At 50.7% G+C, this 19,375-nt stretch overlaps 1 protein-coding gene across 2 annotated transcripts; it reads right to left on the reverse strand.

Annotated features, from left to right (window-relative positions):
* Positions 1-822: 822 nt before the first annotated feature.
* Positions 823-19,334, reverse strand: zc3h4 (zinc finger CCCH-type containing 4). Of its 2 annotated transcripts, none has more exons than XM_035385351.1 (14): positions 19,011-19,334; positions 11,616-11,844; positions 11,136-11,243; positions 10,527-10,845; positions 9,848-9,999; positions 9,652-9,748; positions 9,035-9,171; positions 8,477-8,578; positions 8,225-8,336; positions 7,456-7,565; positions 6,685-7,088; positions 6,246-6,583; positions 5,241-5,510; positions 823-4,724 (listed from the first exon to the last, which is right to left on the reverse strand). In XM_035385351.1, exons 1-14 carry the CDS (start codon positions 19,091-19,093, stop codon positions 3,124-3,126), a joined length of 4,062 nt encoding a protein of 1,353 aa, XP_035241242.1. In that variant the 5' UTR covers positions 19,094-19,334; the 3' UTR covers positions 823-3,123. The 2 variants fall into 2 exon arrangements, with proteins under 2 accessions (XP_035241242.1, XP_035241243.1); XM_035385352.1 differs by lacking the exon at positions 19,011-19,334 and adding an exon at positions 17,262-18,864 and having other exon boundaries at positions 3,124-4,724.
* Positions 19,335-19,375: the final 41 nt, after the last annotated feature.

The raw sequence follows: 19,375 nt of genomic DNA on the forward strand, positions 1-19,375 counted from the left end.
TGAGCCCGTTTCCACCGCTGCAGTTTGTTTCTGTGGTTTCTCAGAATGTTCTAGAATGTTTACATACACAGGACCAGTGGGGGCCTCAGAGAGGGAGACCGTCGGGTGTAACTTCATCACTCACTCAGTCACTCAGTCACAGACATTCGCGTTTATAGGGCTAGCCCCGCTGTTGCGGTCCAGCCAAAAAGACGCAGCCGGTCTGTAGGCAGAGATAATGAACAGCAGAACTTACTTCAGCAGCCTCACGCAAGCTGATCCCTATTAAGTGATTTTTGAATGATGGCAGACAGACTGAACACTTGTAATTATTTACCTACGCCGAACACACACCTCACACATGCAAACATCACTGCCAGAGAGGACATCTGCCCAACAAACAAGGGTTATTTCTCATGTTCAATTGCTTTTTTAAATATCATTAAGTGGTGGACCTATATAATGTAAACTGTCCCAAGTGGAGGAGAGGTTACGGCTTAAAAGGGTTTACCTTGATGTAGACAACCCTCTACAGGTCACTGCAGGTACTGCAGGAGTCAGGAAATCCTCCATGAAAGCAGGGGGATGTCTTGACCCATTTTAACTTTAAGAAGATCAGGGAAGCTATATATACACAGGCTGCAAGTTCCTTCCCATAATATAATGTAGACCTAAGAGGATCAAACAGCCAGCTCTCTAGTGTGCAAGAGAAAACACCCCACACTGGCTGAAATGCTACTGTGCAAGTTTCCGACTTCAGCTTAAAGACTTTTACAACACTCCAGTACCGTCACAGCGACACTGCACTGCCCAAATAGCTAAGCACCATTCTGTTAGAATTCATAATGATGCAGCTTTTCTTTTAATAAATATACACCATTTAAAATCACCTCTTGTGTTCGCTTAAGTGGGATTATGTGAGCAGTTATGTTGTTCAGTTCTCAGGCTTCCCAATATATCCAACCCACAATTCAGTAACGTTGTAAAAATACATTTTTAAAACACAAAACAAAACCGTGTGACAAGAGTTTACTTACAAAAATAGTACACGCAAGTTTATATTGCACACTATACAAAAAACAAACACATCAACGATGGTTTCTGTGGACAGGGCCAGGTTTTATATTCTACTCAAAATTAGAACTGTACAAAAATATTTTTTTTAAAAGCAGAGCTTCTGCCAGGGAGGTCACCAGGATTTTCATGTGCTTTGCTTTAACGGGGCCCAAAATAACAGCCCCTCCCTACACTGGTCCAGGCACCATCTACAATACAATGCCCAAGAGCAGGGTTTGTTCCTGTGGCTGCAAACTAAAAATATGTAACTGGGCACGAGCCCATCTCCATCCCCCTTCAATGAGAATCAAAGTGATGAACAGCCTCCTTACACTGCATCAGCGTGTGCACTGCAATGCTTCCTTGCACCGGCCCGTGAGCCATTGTTTCGATCCGTCCAATCCCCCAACAGTACAGGAAAAACATAAACTGCTTATTAATAACATGGGTCAGGAAAGGGCACAGTTGTACTTTTTTACCTTTAATATCAATTCAATGTACAAGAATAATATTTAAAAACATCTGCTTCACCGTCTCCAGATCTGGCGAGTTAACTTTACACCTGTGAAACTGGAAAGTGTCTCAGAAATCTTTGAGGGAAAGTCTCTGGAGAGATGAGCTTGCTGGACATCGTTGACGTAGCATCCTGAATTCAGGTAGAGGGGGACACATGAAGACTGGTCGAGTGGGACAGGGGCACAGTTCAGCAGTGTGGGGGGGGGGGGGGGTGGCGCTGAACCATCCTGTCCGTGAGGCTGCACACTGGAGCAGAACGACGCTGGACTTTCACCCTGACCGCTCGCTCTGAAGTTCGGCCCGTTTCATCTTTATTAATTACTTCACAAACGTCACCGACATTGAAGGCTTACAAAAAACGCCGCCTCCTTTATTTCAAACGAGGACTTCAGATTTACAAAGCTGGCCATTTTCAGCACAAGGAAAAGAAAAAAAACATAACTATGCGCTGGTACGAGTTTCCGCGTCCGGACCCAACGGAAAAGTGCAGTTCGTTTTTTTTTTTTTTTTGTTTTTTTTTTGTTTTAAAAAATTCTGTCAAATATTATCCGCCCCCCCCCCCCCTTCCACCAGTATTCCATTTCACACATTTTTATCCCAATATGAGAACGCAGTTGAAGAACAAAGGGGAAAAAAAAAACAAAACAAATAAAACCGATCGGGTCAAAATGTCCAATGATAGAAGTAGCCGATTTTGTTAAGTATAAAAAAATAAATAATAATCCTATTACATGTGAAAAAAGTCAGAGGCAAACAGGAGTGGATACAGTACAGTTTCTTCTTTCCCTAGAAGGGGGGGCGGTAAGTCAGGTCTGACCTCATTAACCCCCGCTCCCCCCCAAGCCAAAAAAAGAACATACAAGCAAACAGGCAAGGCTAATGCTGGTGTGCTGCAACACAGAGCTAAAAGACTTTAAAAAAAGCGATGCGACCACGGACAGTCCACACCAGGGCCAAGCCGTCGAGGGCAGAGGGAGACGGAGGAAAACGTGAAATGAAGCAAAAGGAAAGTGGCGAGCGCTAGCGGCTAGCGGATGAACTGGGGGGGGACGCGGGGCGCCAAGCTTTTTCCTCGGTGTCCCCCCACCGCCCCCCCCCCCCTTCTCGGCAGGACGGGACGAGCCGCGAAACGCGCGCCCGGAAGCCATAGCTCAGCAAGACAAACAGCCCCCCCGTCAGGACTGAGGGGGAGGGTCGCAGAACGGCCTTAAATTAGCACTGACGTCACTGCCGCTGGGGAAACACAAGGCCTCTCAGAATCTTAACTCGCGTACACGTACACATTTCATTCTTTTTTTCCCTCGCAAAGCAGGGAGGGACTCGTGTAAAGGGAATACATTTACTTATATGCTTTTCTAGTTTGTTTTAAAATAGAAGTTTTGTTTTTCTCTCTTTTTCACATCCATAACCCCCACCCCACCCGCCCTTAAGTCTGTTCTAGAAGTTTCCGACACTGCGGCGAGTGCAGGGGGGGGCGGGACGGGGCGCGCCCGCGTGAGCTAGCGTCTGTGTCACGAGCACGAGCCCCCCGCCCCGGCGCTCTGTCGCTTTTAAAAAGGGAGGGGGCGGAGCTCACTGGCAGAAGGGCGAGGCCGTGGGGTCGAAGCCCTTGAAGACGTCCTTGAGGGAGGCGGCGTCCTGCTCGGCGCTGTCGGGCTGGGCGGGGCTGCCGGGGCCGCTGGGCTTGCTGGCCTGCTTCACCATGCTGAACAGGGTGGACACGGGCAGGTTGTGCACGGCGGGGGCGGGCGGCTGCTCCGAGGGGCCCGCCCCGCCCGGCCCGCCCGAGGAGGAGGACGAGGAGGCGGCGGCGGCGGCGGCGGCTCCGCCCGCTCCCACCCCCCCGGAGGGCGAGGGGGCGGGTTTGGGCCGGGGCCGGTTGTAGCTGTTGTAGCGGTCCGTGGCGGGCTCGCCGCCGGCCGCGCCCTTCTCCGCCTCGGGCTGGTCCAGCGCAGACTTGCGCACGAACAGCGGCTCCTTGGCCTTGGGCTTGGCCGGCTCGGCGGCCGGCGTGCTGGCGGAGGGGGCGGGGCCCTCGGCCTTGCCCGCGCTCTGAGTCCGCGGGTCGTACAGGCTGATCCCGCTCAGCACGCTGCTCTGGCCCCCGCCCGCCCCGCCCACGCCCCGCCCGGCCCCGCCCGAGGACAGCAGCCGCGGGTCGTAGGGCGCGATGGTGGGCGTGGGGGAGGGGGGGGGCGCGGGGGCCGGGGAGGCGGAGGCCTGGGGGGCGGGGGGCTCCGAGGGCTGCTTGAGGGCCGATTTTTGGGGCTGGAGCCGCGGGTCTGCGGCCACCTTGCGCGCCATGCGGGGGTCCACCGGCTTCTCCACGGGCACCGCCGGGGCCGCCCCCGGGAGCGCCGAGGGCGGGGCCGGGGTGGGGGCGGAGCCGGGGCCGGAGGCGTTGACCGTCTTGAGGATGCGGGACAGCAGCTCGAAGTCCGGGAGGGAGCTGGCGGGGGGGTCGGCGGGCGGGGCCGGGGCGGCCTGGGGGGGCGCGGTGTGCATGAGCTGCTGGGCGCGCGTGAGCCGGGGGTCGAGCGACGCCACGGGGGGGATGCCGGGGGGGAGGGGCAGGAAGTCCTGCTTGGGGAGGGGCAGGGGGATCAGGTCCTCGGGGTTCCACAGCACGGCCTTGGAGAAGTGGGGCTTGTGCAGGATGATGTCCTTCTTGATGTGGCTGAACTGCTGCAGCTGGGAGCGCGGGTCGCGCAGGGTCATGCCCATCAGCGGGTCCAGCGGGATGGGCACCGGCTTGTCCCGCAGGACCCGCTCCGCCTCCTCCTCCTCCCCGGGGCCCGAGGCCGGGGGCTTGTGGGGCGCGTCGGGCTTGGGGGGCAGGGCGGCGGCGGAGGCGGCGTGGCGGGCCAGGCGGGGGTCGGCGGGGGCGCTGGACGCGGAGGAGGAGGAGGAGGAGGAGGGCGAGGCGGCGGACGGGCTGCCCTCGGCGGACAGGGCGGAGTCCGCGGCCCGTGAGAGGCGGGGGTCGCGGGCGAGGCGGGGGTCCGCTGGGCGGGCTGCGGGCTGCAGGGGCGTGGCCTTCTGCAGGCGGGGGTCGCTGGGGCCGCCCTCCGGCTTGGCTGGGCCCTGCGTCTGCTGCCGGAGGGTCTTCAGGATTGACGTGACGCTGCCGCCACCATCCTCATCCTCACTGGAATACCAGTTCGCCGAGTCACCTAAAGGTCAGAAATAAATAAGTGACAAAGTACACGGGCAGCACTCACTACTACATATGAGCCAGAGGAAATTCTCAGTAAGTTACACAGTAATGCATTGCATCATAGGCACAACAGCACCATCTTTTGGAGGAAATAATCACTACATCAACAACAGTGTATAAATAAGGCACTGTGACAAACATTCACAACTTTCTAGGCTTGAATGCAACAGAACAAATTTTCCACCCCCCCCCCCCCCCCCCCCATTTCAGAAAGGGACCAATCCCATAGTTTACACTGACATTTCAGTTTAGATCAAATTGCATGAAAACTAGGGATGGGCACCATTTACATTTTGCTCATACCGATGCCAAAACGATACAAAACAGTGCTGGTGCCTTAGCGGCTTTCTGTGGAGAGCAAGCTCTGCTGATTGGTTCAAACAAGCCAGTGACCGACAGGAGCACCCATTCGGGGGCTCATCGCTACATTGGGAAGCTTGGCGTTAGCGGCTCGCGGCGCGGGCTCCGGTACCTTCCGTGTCGCGCTCGGCCCCGCCCTCAGCCAGCCTCCGCGCGCGCTCCTCCTCCTCCTGCTGCTTCTGCTGGATGCGCATGAACAGCACGCGCTGGGCCGGGGGCAGGAAGTCCGGCACCGTCAGCCCGGGCTGCTGATTGGACGAGCCGCCGCTGGCCGCGCCCTCGGCTCCCATCATGGCGCCCGGGCCGCCCCCGGCGGAGGCCTGCTCGCTGAAGGTCCCGCCCTCGCCCTCCTCCATGCCGCTGTAGTCCTGGTACTCCTCTCCTGGAGGGAACGCAAAGCAACGATGCGTCAATCAGAGGGGTCGTGCCACAGCCGTATGTCGCGACTGGACTGCATATCGCGACTGGCCTACATATCGCGACTGGACTGCATATCGCGACGGGACTGCATATCGCGACTGGACTGGTCAGAAGATCCACTTCCTTTCTAACAACGATCACAATTCAAAATGAGCCAATCAGAGCCAGCATGCAGTGAAGGAACAGCAGTCTGAGATCTGGGTCTCCAATGCAAAAACAACTAAAAATCTTAATAGTTTCTCTTATATTTAGACTCAGAACCTTAGTTCTATAAATTTTTTGCTAAATAAAACAAAAAGCTTGCCAATGAGGTGAGACAGTTTGCCTCATTACAAGTTTTGCCTACGGGGTAAGACAATTTCACTAGAAAAGCAAAAAAGTAACTTAAAACAAGCAAAATGTTCTACCTAAGAGAGAAAAAGATTTTAAGTCATGCAGGGCAGCTGACTCATAACCCATATACAAACTTTCCCATCTGCCAGTGACTCCATTCCCTTCTAAGACCCCATCTGTATGGTGATCCTATCACTATCTCTCAAACAATGACTGGAAGGTATCTGTGCTGGGCAGCTCTCTAGGACCAGGGCTGTGACTCCCAGCTGGAGCATGTCTGGTTAAGGTGCCGGTGGACTGGACTGCCCTGAGCAGAACGCGTGTGAGATCGTGTGATCTGGTCCCTGGGAGAAGCTGCACTCACCCTGCTCCCCTTCCCCTTCCATCTCCAGGCCCTGCTGCTGGTGGTAGAAGTTGTCGAAGTAGTTGCCCCCAGGGGGTGGGGGCCCGGGGGGCATCATACCCGGATGCGGGGGCCCCTCTCCGGGTACGAAGCCTGGCATCATGGGCGGAGGCCCTTGGTTCATGCCAGGGGGGCCCATGGGAGGCATGTCGGGGGGCATCATGCCGGGGGGTGCGGGGCCCATGTGTCCTGGCGGAGGGGGGCCGGGGAACCGAGGAGGGGGCCCGCCCGGGGGACCGGGGGGTCCGGGGGGTCCGGGGGGCCCAGGAGGACCGGGCGGGGCACCAGGCACTGGCCCCCTGCAGAAGGAGAAGAAAGAATTTGAAGTCTGGAACTTTCCACACAGAGCATGGACACTAAAAGTGAATGATCTTTCCTTAAACATGACTGAGGGGCTCACCTGACGCCCAGCTTCTGAGCAAGCTGTCCCGTAGGCTGCACCACGATCTCGAACAGCGAGGGGATCTTCTTCCCCGCATTCCCGGGACAGGGGGGCGGGGGGCCCATGGGGGGCGGGGGAGGGCCGTTGGGGTTGGGCGGGCCCAGGAAGGGGCCTCCGTCCGGGCAGGGAGGGGGGGGGCCGGGACAGGGGCCGGAGGGACCCGGCGGGGCCATAGGGCCGGGCGGGGGGCCAGGGGGCCCAAAATCCTGGGGGGCGGAAGTGTCGGCGGGGCCGGGCCGGGGCGGGGTCGGCAGGAGGCCTACGCCGGGCGGGGGTTTTGGCAGAGGGTTGATCCCCTGCTTCTTCAGCTCCTCCACCTCCTTCTCATCCTCAGCACCCGCCTCCGCGTCTTCCGCCAACATCTGTGTGCAGAGAGAAAGGCAGGCAGCGCAGTGAGCGTGAGCTAACGCTAACACAGCTGACCATAGGGGTGAGGAGAGAGCAGAGCCTCACCCTGCACCGCTAACGCTAACACCAACACAGCTGACCATAAGGGTGAGGAGAGCAGAGCCACACCCTCTACTGCTAAAGCTAACACCAACACAGCTGACCATACGGGTAAAGATCACTTTGCTGGTGTACCTATGGTTAGGCAGGGACCAATCCTGTCTTTGACCGAGGGCATACCGTGCCCAGCTGGCATACACCATGCGTGTACTGAACAATTCCTATTTTAAAGTGCAGGTCTGAGTCACACGCACGCAGCACAGCGCTGGCCCCGCCCCTCACCTTGTCCAGCAGGTCCTGGGTGTCGTCCGTCAGCGCCTCGTGGGAGAACATGCACTCGTCCCCGTTCACGCAGCTGCCCGTCGTGTGGAACAGCTTGCAGGGAAAGTCGCGTTTTGCGCAGTCAAGGAAACACCGGACAGCAGCAGCGCTGAGTCGCTCTCATGCAGAACAGCAAGAGCTCTGCAGCTGCTCTGCAGATAAACCCTTAGTATTTACAATGTTAAACACTCTAGTAAATGAGCTATTTGTTCTTAAATATTGAATCAAACATATTTTATCTATCTATATGTGTTGAATTTACTATGTTGTTGAAGAGGAAACAACATTTAATTGCAGGACAAAAATTGAGTAATACACTGGCAGGCCTCATCCGCCCAAAGGCACACAGCCTCTTGGCAAGTAGCCTAGTTACGTGCCTGTTAGAAACAAACAGACCTTCAGACCTTCTCTGTTACAGAACCAATAAGCCACACGCTGTAGTGTATAAAAAGGACCGTGTTTCTCCATACTGTTTTTACAGAGCGGGATACTCAGTGTGCGATGACTCGAGCCTGTTCATGCACAGGTCAGAGACCGTGGGGAACCTCCCTGCTTTCCCCATCCTGACTGAATCTGATCAGAACAGCGGGGCTCAGACCCTTAGAACAGCAAAGCGCCAGGCTGGGGGTCACCTCCATTAGAAATCACAAGCGCAGAATTTCAGCTCCTGTGCTGAAGGGACAGTGGCGAAAGGGAACGGGCCTCGGCCCGGGCCGGCGGGGAAGGATATCGTGCATGTAGGGGCAGTTCTCCGCCCGCGCGCAGAAGCCCGTGATGTAGAACTTGCACAGCTCCTTCTTCTTCGGGAGCTCGATGTCGTGGCTGAAGTTGCAGTGCTCCCCCTGTGGCGGAGAGACGAGCACAGTGTGACCAATGAGAGCGCGGCGAGGACCCGCGCGCGAGGACCCGCGCGCGAGAGAGCGGCCTCGTCTGACGCGTTCTCAGAAACGCAGGAACGGCGGGGGGGGGGGGGGGGGCTCACCCAGGTGCAGCGGCCCTCGATGTAGTACTTGCAGATGGCCTTCCCTTTCTTGTCCTGTCCGTGCTTGTCCTGGTCGTTTCGCCCCCGGCCGCCGCCCCCATCCTGCACAGAGAGGGGGAGAGAGAGACCACAAGCTCAGCCCCCACACCCCACAGCCCAAATGAGTTCACCCCAAGGATGAATTCACCACCAACAAAAAATTGTGCTGCTTGTCCACAATTAAAACAGCTTCCTTCTTGCACAGAGTGGCCTCCATTTTGTGGCTGAATGTGGCTTGGTTTTTTGTGACCAGATTTATGTCACACCGATATAAAGATCAGGCCAAGACAACCAACAACCACACCAACCCTGTTCCTGGAGAACTACCATCCAATAGGTTTTCATTTCAACCTTAACAAAGCACAGCTCATTATACAGCCAGAGATCTCGTGGAGCGGCTAATTAGCAGAATCAGGTGTACCAGATTACATACATAGATACAGGACGGTAGCCCCCCAGTAAAAGGGCGGGGCAGCTCTGATCTAGGGGAAGAGGAAGCATTGTCGCTGGCTGGCTCACCCCCATGTCCATGTCACCATTGTTGTCCTCGTCGTGGCCTTGGTCTCCACCCCGGCCCCGGCCCCTGTTCCTCCCCCGGCCGCGACCCATGCCCCTGCCGCCCTTCCCCCTGCCACGCCCTCGACCTCCTTTGCCACCTGCAGAAACGACCAACCCAAAGTGCAGACCATTAGTAAACTAGACAGGGAGTCCACATTGAGAGTTAAGGTGTAATGAATGCAACGACAAGGCAGTATTATAGGGTGGAATTACTCATTCTCAAAATTAAAGCAACAATCCAAAGCAGATTATTTGTAGAATTTAACATGCCGATGGCAAAGATTGAAAAATCCTATGAGAGCTAGTTACAAGTCTATACCTATGATGTGATTGTTCATTAAAACACACTGAATATCTTCACAATGAGCTCACCACAAGCGTAGAACAAAACCAACCTTTACTTGAATTATCATATTATTTACATGGTTCTATATGCATTTTGTATAAAGATCATTATCTTATGCTGCAAAGATTTCTGCAAAAACTCTGCAGTTGCACATATTTGCAGTGTGTGAGCTAAACCATCAGCGGCTAAGGGTTTAGTCCGGGGCAGGAAGTGCGATAGCGGTCCCTCTCACCTCGACCGCGGTCCTTGGACTTCCTGTACTGGTTCAGCTCTTTGGAATAGTCATCGTAGTCGTCATCACCCATATTGTCGTAATCATCATCCATGTACTGTGCAACACAAAGTCAACGGGCGTTAAACAACTAAACAATTAGGACTAAATGCAACACTATGCAAATGTGAAATTAAGGGCATTGTCGGTGCCTCACCTCCATTTCATCTCCATACATCATCCCATCCCCGTCGTCATTTTCCCCAACCATCTTGCCCCGCCCCCGGCCTCTCCCTCCACCCCCCCTCCCCCCACGGCCCCTCATTCCTCTGCCACGCCCTCGCTGGTTCTTGAGGCGCCCTTTTCCTCCTGTAGGGGGAGACAGAGAGCAGACATGCATCAAAACCCAATATGCTGCACCACCGCATACTTCTCACTTCATGCAAATACCACACACCATAAGATATTATTTTGAAAACAAACTTCAAACCATTTTTTGTTTTTAATACAAACAAGTCAGAATTTTACAATTTTCCAATCAAATAACTTAATACAAGTAATGGATTGAAAGAAAATCACAGCATTAAGCTACTGCTACACTTCCGCACTGGGCTGCTCAATCCAGTTCCTGGAGAAATACCGCCCGGCAGGTTTTCATTCCAGCCCTAACAAAGCACACCTCGTTCAACAGCTACACATCTCGTTGAGCTGCTAATTAGTAGAATCAGGTGTGCCAAATTAGGGTTGAAACAGATCTCCGGGAACAGGGTTAGGCAGCCCAGCTTCAGCACAAACCCTGTATTAAAGCTTATTCGTTCCTTGTATCCATACATTATTAATTCATTAATAGTTAATTAATAAAAGGGTCCGATAGGAGCCCCAGGGCAACCCCTCACCTCTGGCCCCGCGGTTGATGCCTCTGCCACCCCGGTTGTTGTTACCGCCACCACCTCCGCCGCCGCCGCCGCCGCCGCCGCCGCCGCCACCACCACCACCTCCACCACCGCCGCCTTCTTTGGCCTTGCGGTACTGGTTTAGCTCCTTGGCGAAGTCGTCATAGTCTTCCTCGCCCATGTCCTCGTCCTCCTCCGCCTCGTAGGTTTCCTCCTCGTAGTCGTCGTAGCCCCCGTAGCCCTGCTTGTCCAACTTCATGTAGCCCCCCTTCTTGGGCACGGGCCCACCGTGAGGAGGGGGAGGGGGGTAGCCCCCGTGGGACTGCGACCGAGAAAAGGACGACTCATTTCCAGACTGAAACATCCAAGTCAGGTGTCTAATCTTACCCAAAAAGGGCCGGTGTGGGCACAGGTTTTTGTTTTAGTCCAGCAATGAGACAACTGATTACCAAGGTCTTCATTGAAGACCTATGATTAGTTACTTTGTTGAATCAGGTGTCATAATGCTGGGCTACAACAAAAACACGTAGGGAGCATCAAGAAAATGTTTACAGAGTGTACAGTGTGGGACACGCGTGTACGGTGTGGGGCACATGGTGCTCCTGTACTCACAGGAGGGGGGTACTGAGGGCTGTACTCCCGATACTTCCTCTTCTCACTGGGGCTGTAATCCGAATCGTCTGAAAAGTCCGAGTGGTCATCGCTGGAGGAGGCGTGACGCTGTGGGAAGCAAACCACACGCAAACAAACACAGAGACAAACACACGCACACAAGCACACACAGATAAGCACACATACACACACACAGGTTTAGACACGAGAGCGGGTCTCTGCTGCTCAAACAAACAAAATTACCCAGACTGTAACTGTGATCTCCCATCAGGGCCTGAGCAGTCAATGCAATCCTGCCCTTACAGTGTTACACATCGTTTGGGTTGTTTGTAGAGGCCCATTTCAAAACCGCCACCTGACTTCTCAGAGCCCAATAGAGCAGTGTGGATTCAACAGACCTCAGGCCCATCCCGGCCCTGTCCCAGTCCTGTCGCAGGCCTGACTCTGCTTGTGTATGACGAAGGGGAAGAGGAGGCTCACTTTGTGCTTGGATTTGCGCCTCTTCTTGGCCCTCCTTTTCTCCTTCTCCCGCTCTCGCTCTTTCCTCCTCTTCCGTTTGCGGCGGTGGGCCTTGTCGTCGTCCGAGCCGCTGGCGTGGCGCTCCTTACTCCGCCGGGGCTTCTCCGGGGCCTCGCCCCCTCCGCCGGCGGCCTCCGCCTCGCCCCCGTCATCTTCCAGCTCGCCCTCCTCCAGCTCCTCATCCTCATGCCTGTGGACACACGCACAGACGCACACACACAAACACAGACACAGCGTGTTATGGCACGGTGCTGTGCTAACTCTGCCTCGACAGGTGTGACGCCAGTATCCAAGATTCTCCCAGCCCGGCTAAATTAAGCCCGCCATCTGACACCACCTAAAAGACAACACAGAATTTACTTAAATTTAAAAACTGAGAGTCCGTTTAAATATCTCCCTAAGAGGTTACATTTTATTTTAGAGCAAAATACATATGCGCACACCTCACACCGGCATCTCATGGTTTTCCAATAGTAAATTTAAAACTACCATGCACATGAACCTCCCTGTGGTCAAACCATTCCCAATATTTATTTTGCCAGTGTTGGTCAACTGGAGGGAGTAACTGACAGTACTGCTTTTTGTTTATTCATCTTTTCCCATCATTAAATCAAGTGAGCACAGGGAGCCGTTGGCTGGCTGTGTTTGTTGGGGGGGGTTCCTATGGTTTCAGTGAAACCCAGTGAAGTCCTGCCTTAGAGCCCAAGGCCCTTTCTAATCTTCAAAACAAACCACCGAAGCAACCGAGGCCGTTAAAAATCAACGTTAACTACACGACACCTAAAGCGCAGCAACACGCCAACGCAGCGAACTGCACATATTTCTTGTTTGTTCTGAGCCCCTGTGCATACACTTAAAGGACAGGCAGTATAGACCTTCGGTGCAGTGTACACCCACTCTCTACTCTGCTCACACTGGCTCTTGTTGCCAATTACCAACAGCAGTTATCGGTTTTAATTTAAACTTTTAAAGGATGTCTGAGGCCTAGATTAACACACGTACCGGCATAAGTACCAGGCCACTGCTCCTTCTGGTGAACTAATAACACTGAAACCACTGGAGTGTTTCCTCAGCGGCAAGAGCAGTTTGTCCGTCTGGTACTGGGCGGGGGGAGCGTGCGGAGGCCAGTTGTGCATTAACCCTCATAACTCTGTGTCCTGTGACTCCTTTAACCCCAGAGCCGGTACAGAAGGGCTGGATGTCACTACTGGAGCGCAGCGCTGAAACCTGTGCTGCTCTCGCGGTGTTCGCTCTCACAACCAGCCCGGCAAGCTGCAGCCGGTTCCAGCGACAGCGAGACACCCCTGAGGGAGCGGGTCCCAGCTGAGCCAGTGTCTGGAACAGGGAGAGGGCTCCTGGAACCCTGTCTGTCACACGAGGCCAGCTTTAACGCTCCCGAAAAACATTCAGAAATATACTATCACTGACATGCATGCAGGACCCGTAAGAGAGGCAACATGCGTGGAGGTTGCAGGGGGAAGACTACAGCTTTCTGCCCTCACTTTCTGTCATGTCAGAGACATGGTACGCATGCGTTCAAACGTCGCACATAACTTAACTGGGCGTGTATGAATTTCACTGAATAGAGGTAGTGCTCAATTAGGGAGAGCGTGTTCCTCATGTGCCTCTTCCCTCTTTAATATAAGTGGGTACATGGGAGGGTGGGGATGGGTTAGGCTGGGGAGTGTTAGCTAAAAATATGGCTATTTAGCAGGTTTTTGATAACAACTATAGGCCTACATAGCCTTAATAATGCAGTATTATGAAAGAACATGCAAAACACAAAAAACATGTATTGGGACTTTTGGGTTTCATGTAGGGCATACATATTGGGACCTTCTGTGCATACTGAAGACTGTTTCGGACAGGAGGAGAGGGAAGTGGTAATGGGGTGAGTCAGGAATAAGGGACTTATGCCATAGAAGAGAAATTTTCAGTGTTATCAGCTTGTGTAACTTAGTACCGGGGTAACGTAGAACCCCACAATGTCCAAAATGTATGATTATGATTTTTGTTTGGGGGGGGGGGGGGTCTTAACTGGGGAGGCCTTTTGACTGGTTGTTGATGTTGGTGTGTTACTCCGGTCATGCCCCTGTCACCACAAACACCTTGAAAAAACAGCAACACTACTCAGAATAGAAACACTCTGGAGACCTGCGACTAAGACACACCTACTGTACCATTACACACACAGTGCTACAGGGAAGGGGTGAGCAACTCTGGGAAGCCCAAAAACTCAGGATTTTTAGTCAGGAGCTACGGACACTACACTCTGCAGCGCACCGGGCATCCGCAGTTTTAACCACAGTCAAACCAGTCGCCCTGCGCTACAGGGACAACAAAAGCCGGCTACCCGCGGCTAGCTAAAGAAAGGAAATTTACACAGCCAGAATCATCACACATGGGTGATGTAGAGCTGCTGTTCCCACGGTATCGACTCCACCCTAAGGACAGGCTACCTATTGGCTTGCAGAGCTGTTAAGAGACCAATTAAAGCTTTATCTTGCTTCAGGCCTATGAGAGAAAACCAGCTCAGGCCTTTACAGGTCCTAGGAGGGGTGTCTGGACAGTTCAGCTGCCCCACACGTCCCGGTCGCTCTGACTAGTCCTATAACCGTCATCTGTCCACTCACAGCTCCTCAGAGAAAGCCATCCCATTTGCCAAGTTCATAGTTTCTTCCGTCAGGAAGTTCAGACAACAAGATATATTTTAACAAAGGTTACAAGGTTATTAAAGTGTGAGCCATTAGTCTATGGTCTAAGTTTAAGGGCAACCTGGTTCTTTCTTGGGGAGACTGAGAGTGAACTGCCGAAAGTACACACTGAAAGTACACACCCACACCGCATTAGAGCAGTGGATGTTCTTTCAGCGGGGAGGGAGGCGGTGGCAGGGAAGCAGCCCCCCCACCAAAATTCAGGGCCCCCTAATCTGACTCCCTTGGGTCGCCAAAAAAAACATGCACTGGAGTGCACACAGCCTTAAACCTGCATGACTCAGCCTCACCATGCGTGAAGCTGTCATCAGGCCACACACGCGATGAAACATCGGCAATATACGGCACAGCGCCGTGGGCTGCCGTCCGGCTGAGGGCACACTGAGGGGCGGTAGGCATTTCTGCTGAATCGGCCGATTTCTGCTCCTGATGCCGGTCAGTGTACTCTTACATCATTTCCCCTCCACCTGACCAATCGCGGGGAAAATGCTGCTGTGACTGCACAAAAATGACTCAGCTATTTTATCTGATCGCAAGACCAAAACTTTAATGGGAGTTGATTGAAATCATGCAATAAAAGAGAGTGGTATTGAAATACAATATCCACTACTAATCAAAATAGTGTGTGCCCATGCTCATAACATTAACTGCCGATGAACTAAAAAATCAGCAAACAAAACACAGAATGTTGTTTTTGCGCAAAAAAAAAAAAAAAAAAAAAAAAAAAACTCTAGGAAATCTTGTTGGTATCACTTAGACCTGTGAATTTGAGTTTTCACATACAACTTGCCTACTTGCTGAAGAGTGGCTCTGTCAAGGTTTTCAGTGGCTATCACAGGTGATTGCAGTAAGAAAGGTCAATATAAGACCGTACAGTTCCCTATTTTTGCTTCTGAAACACAGCTGGAAGAATTCAGGTCAAACAGTGGCTAAATGCCACTCCCCTACCAAACCGGCCCAATCCTGTTCCTGCATTGCAAATGCTACCGCATATACAGAAGGAACACCTTCCTCTGGTGCACATTTAAGCCATTACCGCCTGAAAAACCTCTCAGGGGTTTTGCGGGCATGGCACAGCATGACACTATCTGGTTTCTATTCCAGCTTAAGCTATTTATTACAGACAGCTGGCTTAACCAGGCCAGACGATGACCGCCGCCCTGTCAGCTGCCAAACTTAAAATGAGGGGGGGGGCAGGCATGCTGTGAGCACAAGAAGAAAACCCTCCTAATGCCTAAGCGAGACGAAATTGACACTCAGTTCCCAGGTTATAACAGGCTGGGAGCACAGGGCACATAGGCTCCTTTAAAGCAAACACGAGTGAGCGTGAAGAGAGAGAGGGAAAAAAAAAAGACCTTGATTTTGCATCAGGTTTTTAGCCCTCCCTCCTTTCCTCCCTCCCCACAGGCTACATGGCAGGCCATGCCCATGAAAACATCTCTGGGGATGGGGGAGGGGCAACAGATCCTGCCAAGGTTAATTGAGAGAAGCAGATTTTTTTTATATGTACAAATCCATTAATGTTCAACAACTGATCTACATGATCAGCTACTTAGTCTCTCCCAACCAGGAGCTCTCATCCGGTTAAAGACACACTGTGGGTGACTTGCAGTGTGTACACCTCCCTAATTCTGTTGCCCATGTACTCCAGTTGCCCCTTAATTCAAGTCATGTTGGGGGGGGGGGGGGGGGGGGGGCAGTGAGCGCACACTTGCTCCCTCCATGATTGGACACAGTAGGCCTTTTATCAATGAGCCCTCTCATTTCTGCGGCACCACGGGCAGCAGTTAAGACGAGCCCCGGGCGCCGGGAGCCAGAACAAAGACACCACTGATGCTGCCCCGATTCCTGGCCTCGCCTCCTCAAGGGGTGCCGTGCTGATGCCGCCGTCAGCAAACAGGCAAATGCCAAACGAGACCAAATCAAAATGTCTGCCACAGCTGACTGGAGTTGGCCCTACTACACTTCACTTCAACTAAAGCTCTGCAAGTTACGAGTTAAAAACCACCGACTGATGCCTCTGACTTTACTGAAGGACAACATTTGTTCTCTCCTAAAAGCCGGTCCACAAACACCGTTACCATACAGAGACTAACAATAACCTACACTGACAAGTACTGAAATCATAAAGGAACTATCCCTCTGTTAAATAGGCGTCAGTGCATAAAATATGAATTTGTTTTGACTGATGCTGCAGTGCTTATGTTTTCTACATCTTTCCACCAAAAACTATCAAGTAAAAACAAAGTTATGTACTATGTGTAATGTTCCCATCTTGTTACACAATAACCTCACATCATGCTATTTTGGAAAAAAAAACAGTGATTGGAGATTACAAATGTTTCCTATTTTGCAATTTTGGACACACTTCAAAATAGCTAGGCTTAAGAACTGTGCTAAAACTGTCTTGAGGTAAAAAAGCAGCCTTTACAAAAGAAAAGGGTGGAAGCCTGACAAATTAATACTGAACAAATCAATTAGGCACTTCTTAAATTTTAAAACACATTATTTCTGAAGCCCTGTATGTGTAAATCCACAATAGGCATTATAAATGGACAAAAGCCTTACACAACTTAAAACCCTAGATAAACTAGGCCTAAGTGGTTCAGGTCAATTACAGTGATTGCCACGTCTGAAGATAATTGTTTTTTTTTTAATCATTCATGCATTGGGTTGATTATTTGCTATGCTGAGATTACACAACTCCTTCAGAATTACAGGGTTGAAAATACAACTAAGTAGTTGTAGGAACTGTGTACAATAACTCAGGTAAAATACTAACATGCCTAAAACAAAATTTTTTTTTCTCATGCAAAGCTAAGAAACAGATTACATACACATCTACCCTCAAAGTCCAAGAAGGGCTCTATAAATAGTGTAGGGACGTACTTACTGCGGCAGGCTATCTTCATATTTCCCACTGAAAAGCATTGGCACTGACATTTTTTATCCTTTGTTTTAAGAATAGTATAGTGGTCTTCCCACTTTATTGTCAATGGGGTTTGCAGAAGTGGGACAAATACTGTGAAATACTGGCAAATGCTGAAGGGGCAAGAGCATACTGTTGTACATTCAAAAACACTTATGGCAACCAGGGAGTTAAATTAAGGAGCGTTATGTGTTTTTTACTTTTCAAAACTTTTGGAATGCTTTTGAAACGTTGAGCACAGTACTGGATCGTGAGGAATGGGCACTGTAAAACTGCACAGTATTCTGTGACTTAACTTTTTCTAACAAAAACTTAGTGAATTTAACATATGAAAGACCATTTTCGCTTAAACTAACATAAAGGGAAGGTATGTCACAATTCGGATACTCCGATGAATGTGGAAGGGAAGCGTGCCTTAAAAGGAAATGTTTAACTGGCAACATAACCTAAACTTGTATTCATTTTAAAAACATAGCTAGTTATTTAAGACAATGCATTTAGAATACACGACAGGCGACGAACCTCCAGTACGTAAAATGTAACTAATGTGTTATTAGTTACCAAATGCATAACGTCAAGGCATGCATTCACGTTTGGTAATGCGGATGGTTTTCAAAGTAGTCTTGAGTGATAAGAAAACCGACAGCTATCCGCGAAAATACTTCTAAAAAAAACTGCATATGATACATTGTATCAAGCTTGCCGGGTAGCTATCCATAAAGACTAAGCTAATTTACCAGACAACGTGTAGCTATCATCATTTTGATTATTAATGGGTCTGGATTAGGTTTAACCTGATTTTTTGTGTGTGAGATACTTTACGTTATATTACCAACTGATTCGGAATACTTTGATCTTAACTTAATCTTTCCACACCTTTGATAATACAGCAAATGATAGACACGAAAGTTAGCGCTACCTAGATCTTTTTATTAAGTGCGTAGCTAGCTAGCAAGCTAGACCTTGCTGTAAGATCAGACGTTAGCTACATCAGCTAATTAACTACTGTTAGCTACCGAGCTAGCTAACTAGGTATTTCCATTTATTTTCATAACAAGGCCAAATTGATCACTAGCAATACAGGCAGTGAAATCATTAGCGCGGTATATTAGCAAAATGTTTGCTAGCTGGCTAGCTAAATATATCAAATATCATTTTCCTAACTACAAGCTAGCACCCTGCATTTGGCCGCTTATTAGCTACCGCGACAGACAGCTAACGCTAGCTGGCTGCCAGCTAACAATCCTCCGGGTGCAGTTCTGCAAACCTGGGGTAAATAATGTTGATTAGTGATCATTTATGATAATAATCATCGAATTACGTATTTAATAACGATCTATTTACCAGATAACTTTTTCTCAAAGTATTTGTCCCTTAATTAGATCTGATTTATCTTTTCGTTGATTGAGACGGTATTTTACAGGAAATTTGACCATATGGTCGGTTTGCTCTACAAAAATAAATAAAATATCCAAAGTAAAAGTTGTAAATGAAGTAAATTCTGAACATATCCCAGGTTCATGTTTGACCTTCCAGATTGCGCTCTGCAACGTTTCAAGATGGCGTTCGTTACCTCTGTACTTGTTTCCCAGAAAAAGGCGACTTTAATCCCTTTGAAAAGAAAAAAAGAAAAAGAAAACCCGAGCTTTTTTATATCTAAAAAAGCACAGGATAAATAAATTGTATAGAAATATGATTGTAGAATTACTCGACCTTTCGTCAGTGAGAAGGCTGTTGATGTGATCGTGGTTGGTTGTTGGGGAGTTTGGATGGACAGTCATGCTTTCCACAGCCATTTCCTCAAGCTACATTTAAGTGCAAAAAAATCATAAATCGAGACTGGAATCTACTGGCTTATGCGTCACTTGACTTGGATCTACTTGATAATTGATTTTAGGAAGAGTTTCAGTTCATAGTAGTCAATTCCCAATTAACAGTTTTCGAGAGATAGGTAGAATTGTTTCCTGAGGTTCTCCGTCCTATAGTTGCGCTGTAAAATGAAACTCATCCACACAAAATGGCGGCAGCTCGTTTGCACAGAGAAGGGGAGGGCTTTAACTAAAGTGACGACATAATAG

Source organism: Anguilla anguilla, chromosome 12 (assembly GCF_013347855.1).
Source record: "Anguilla anguilla isolate fAngAng1 chromosome 12, fAngAng1.pri, whole genome shotgun sequence".
NCBI classification, from domain to species: Eukaryota; Metazoa; Chordata; class Actinopteri; order Anguilliformes; family Anguillidae; genus Anguilla; species Anguilla anguilla.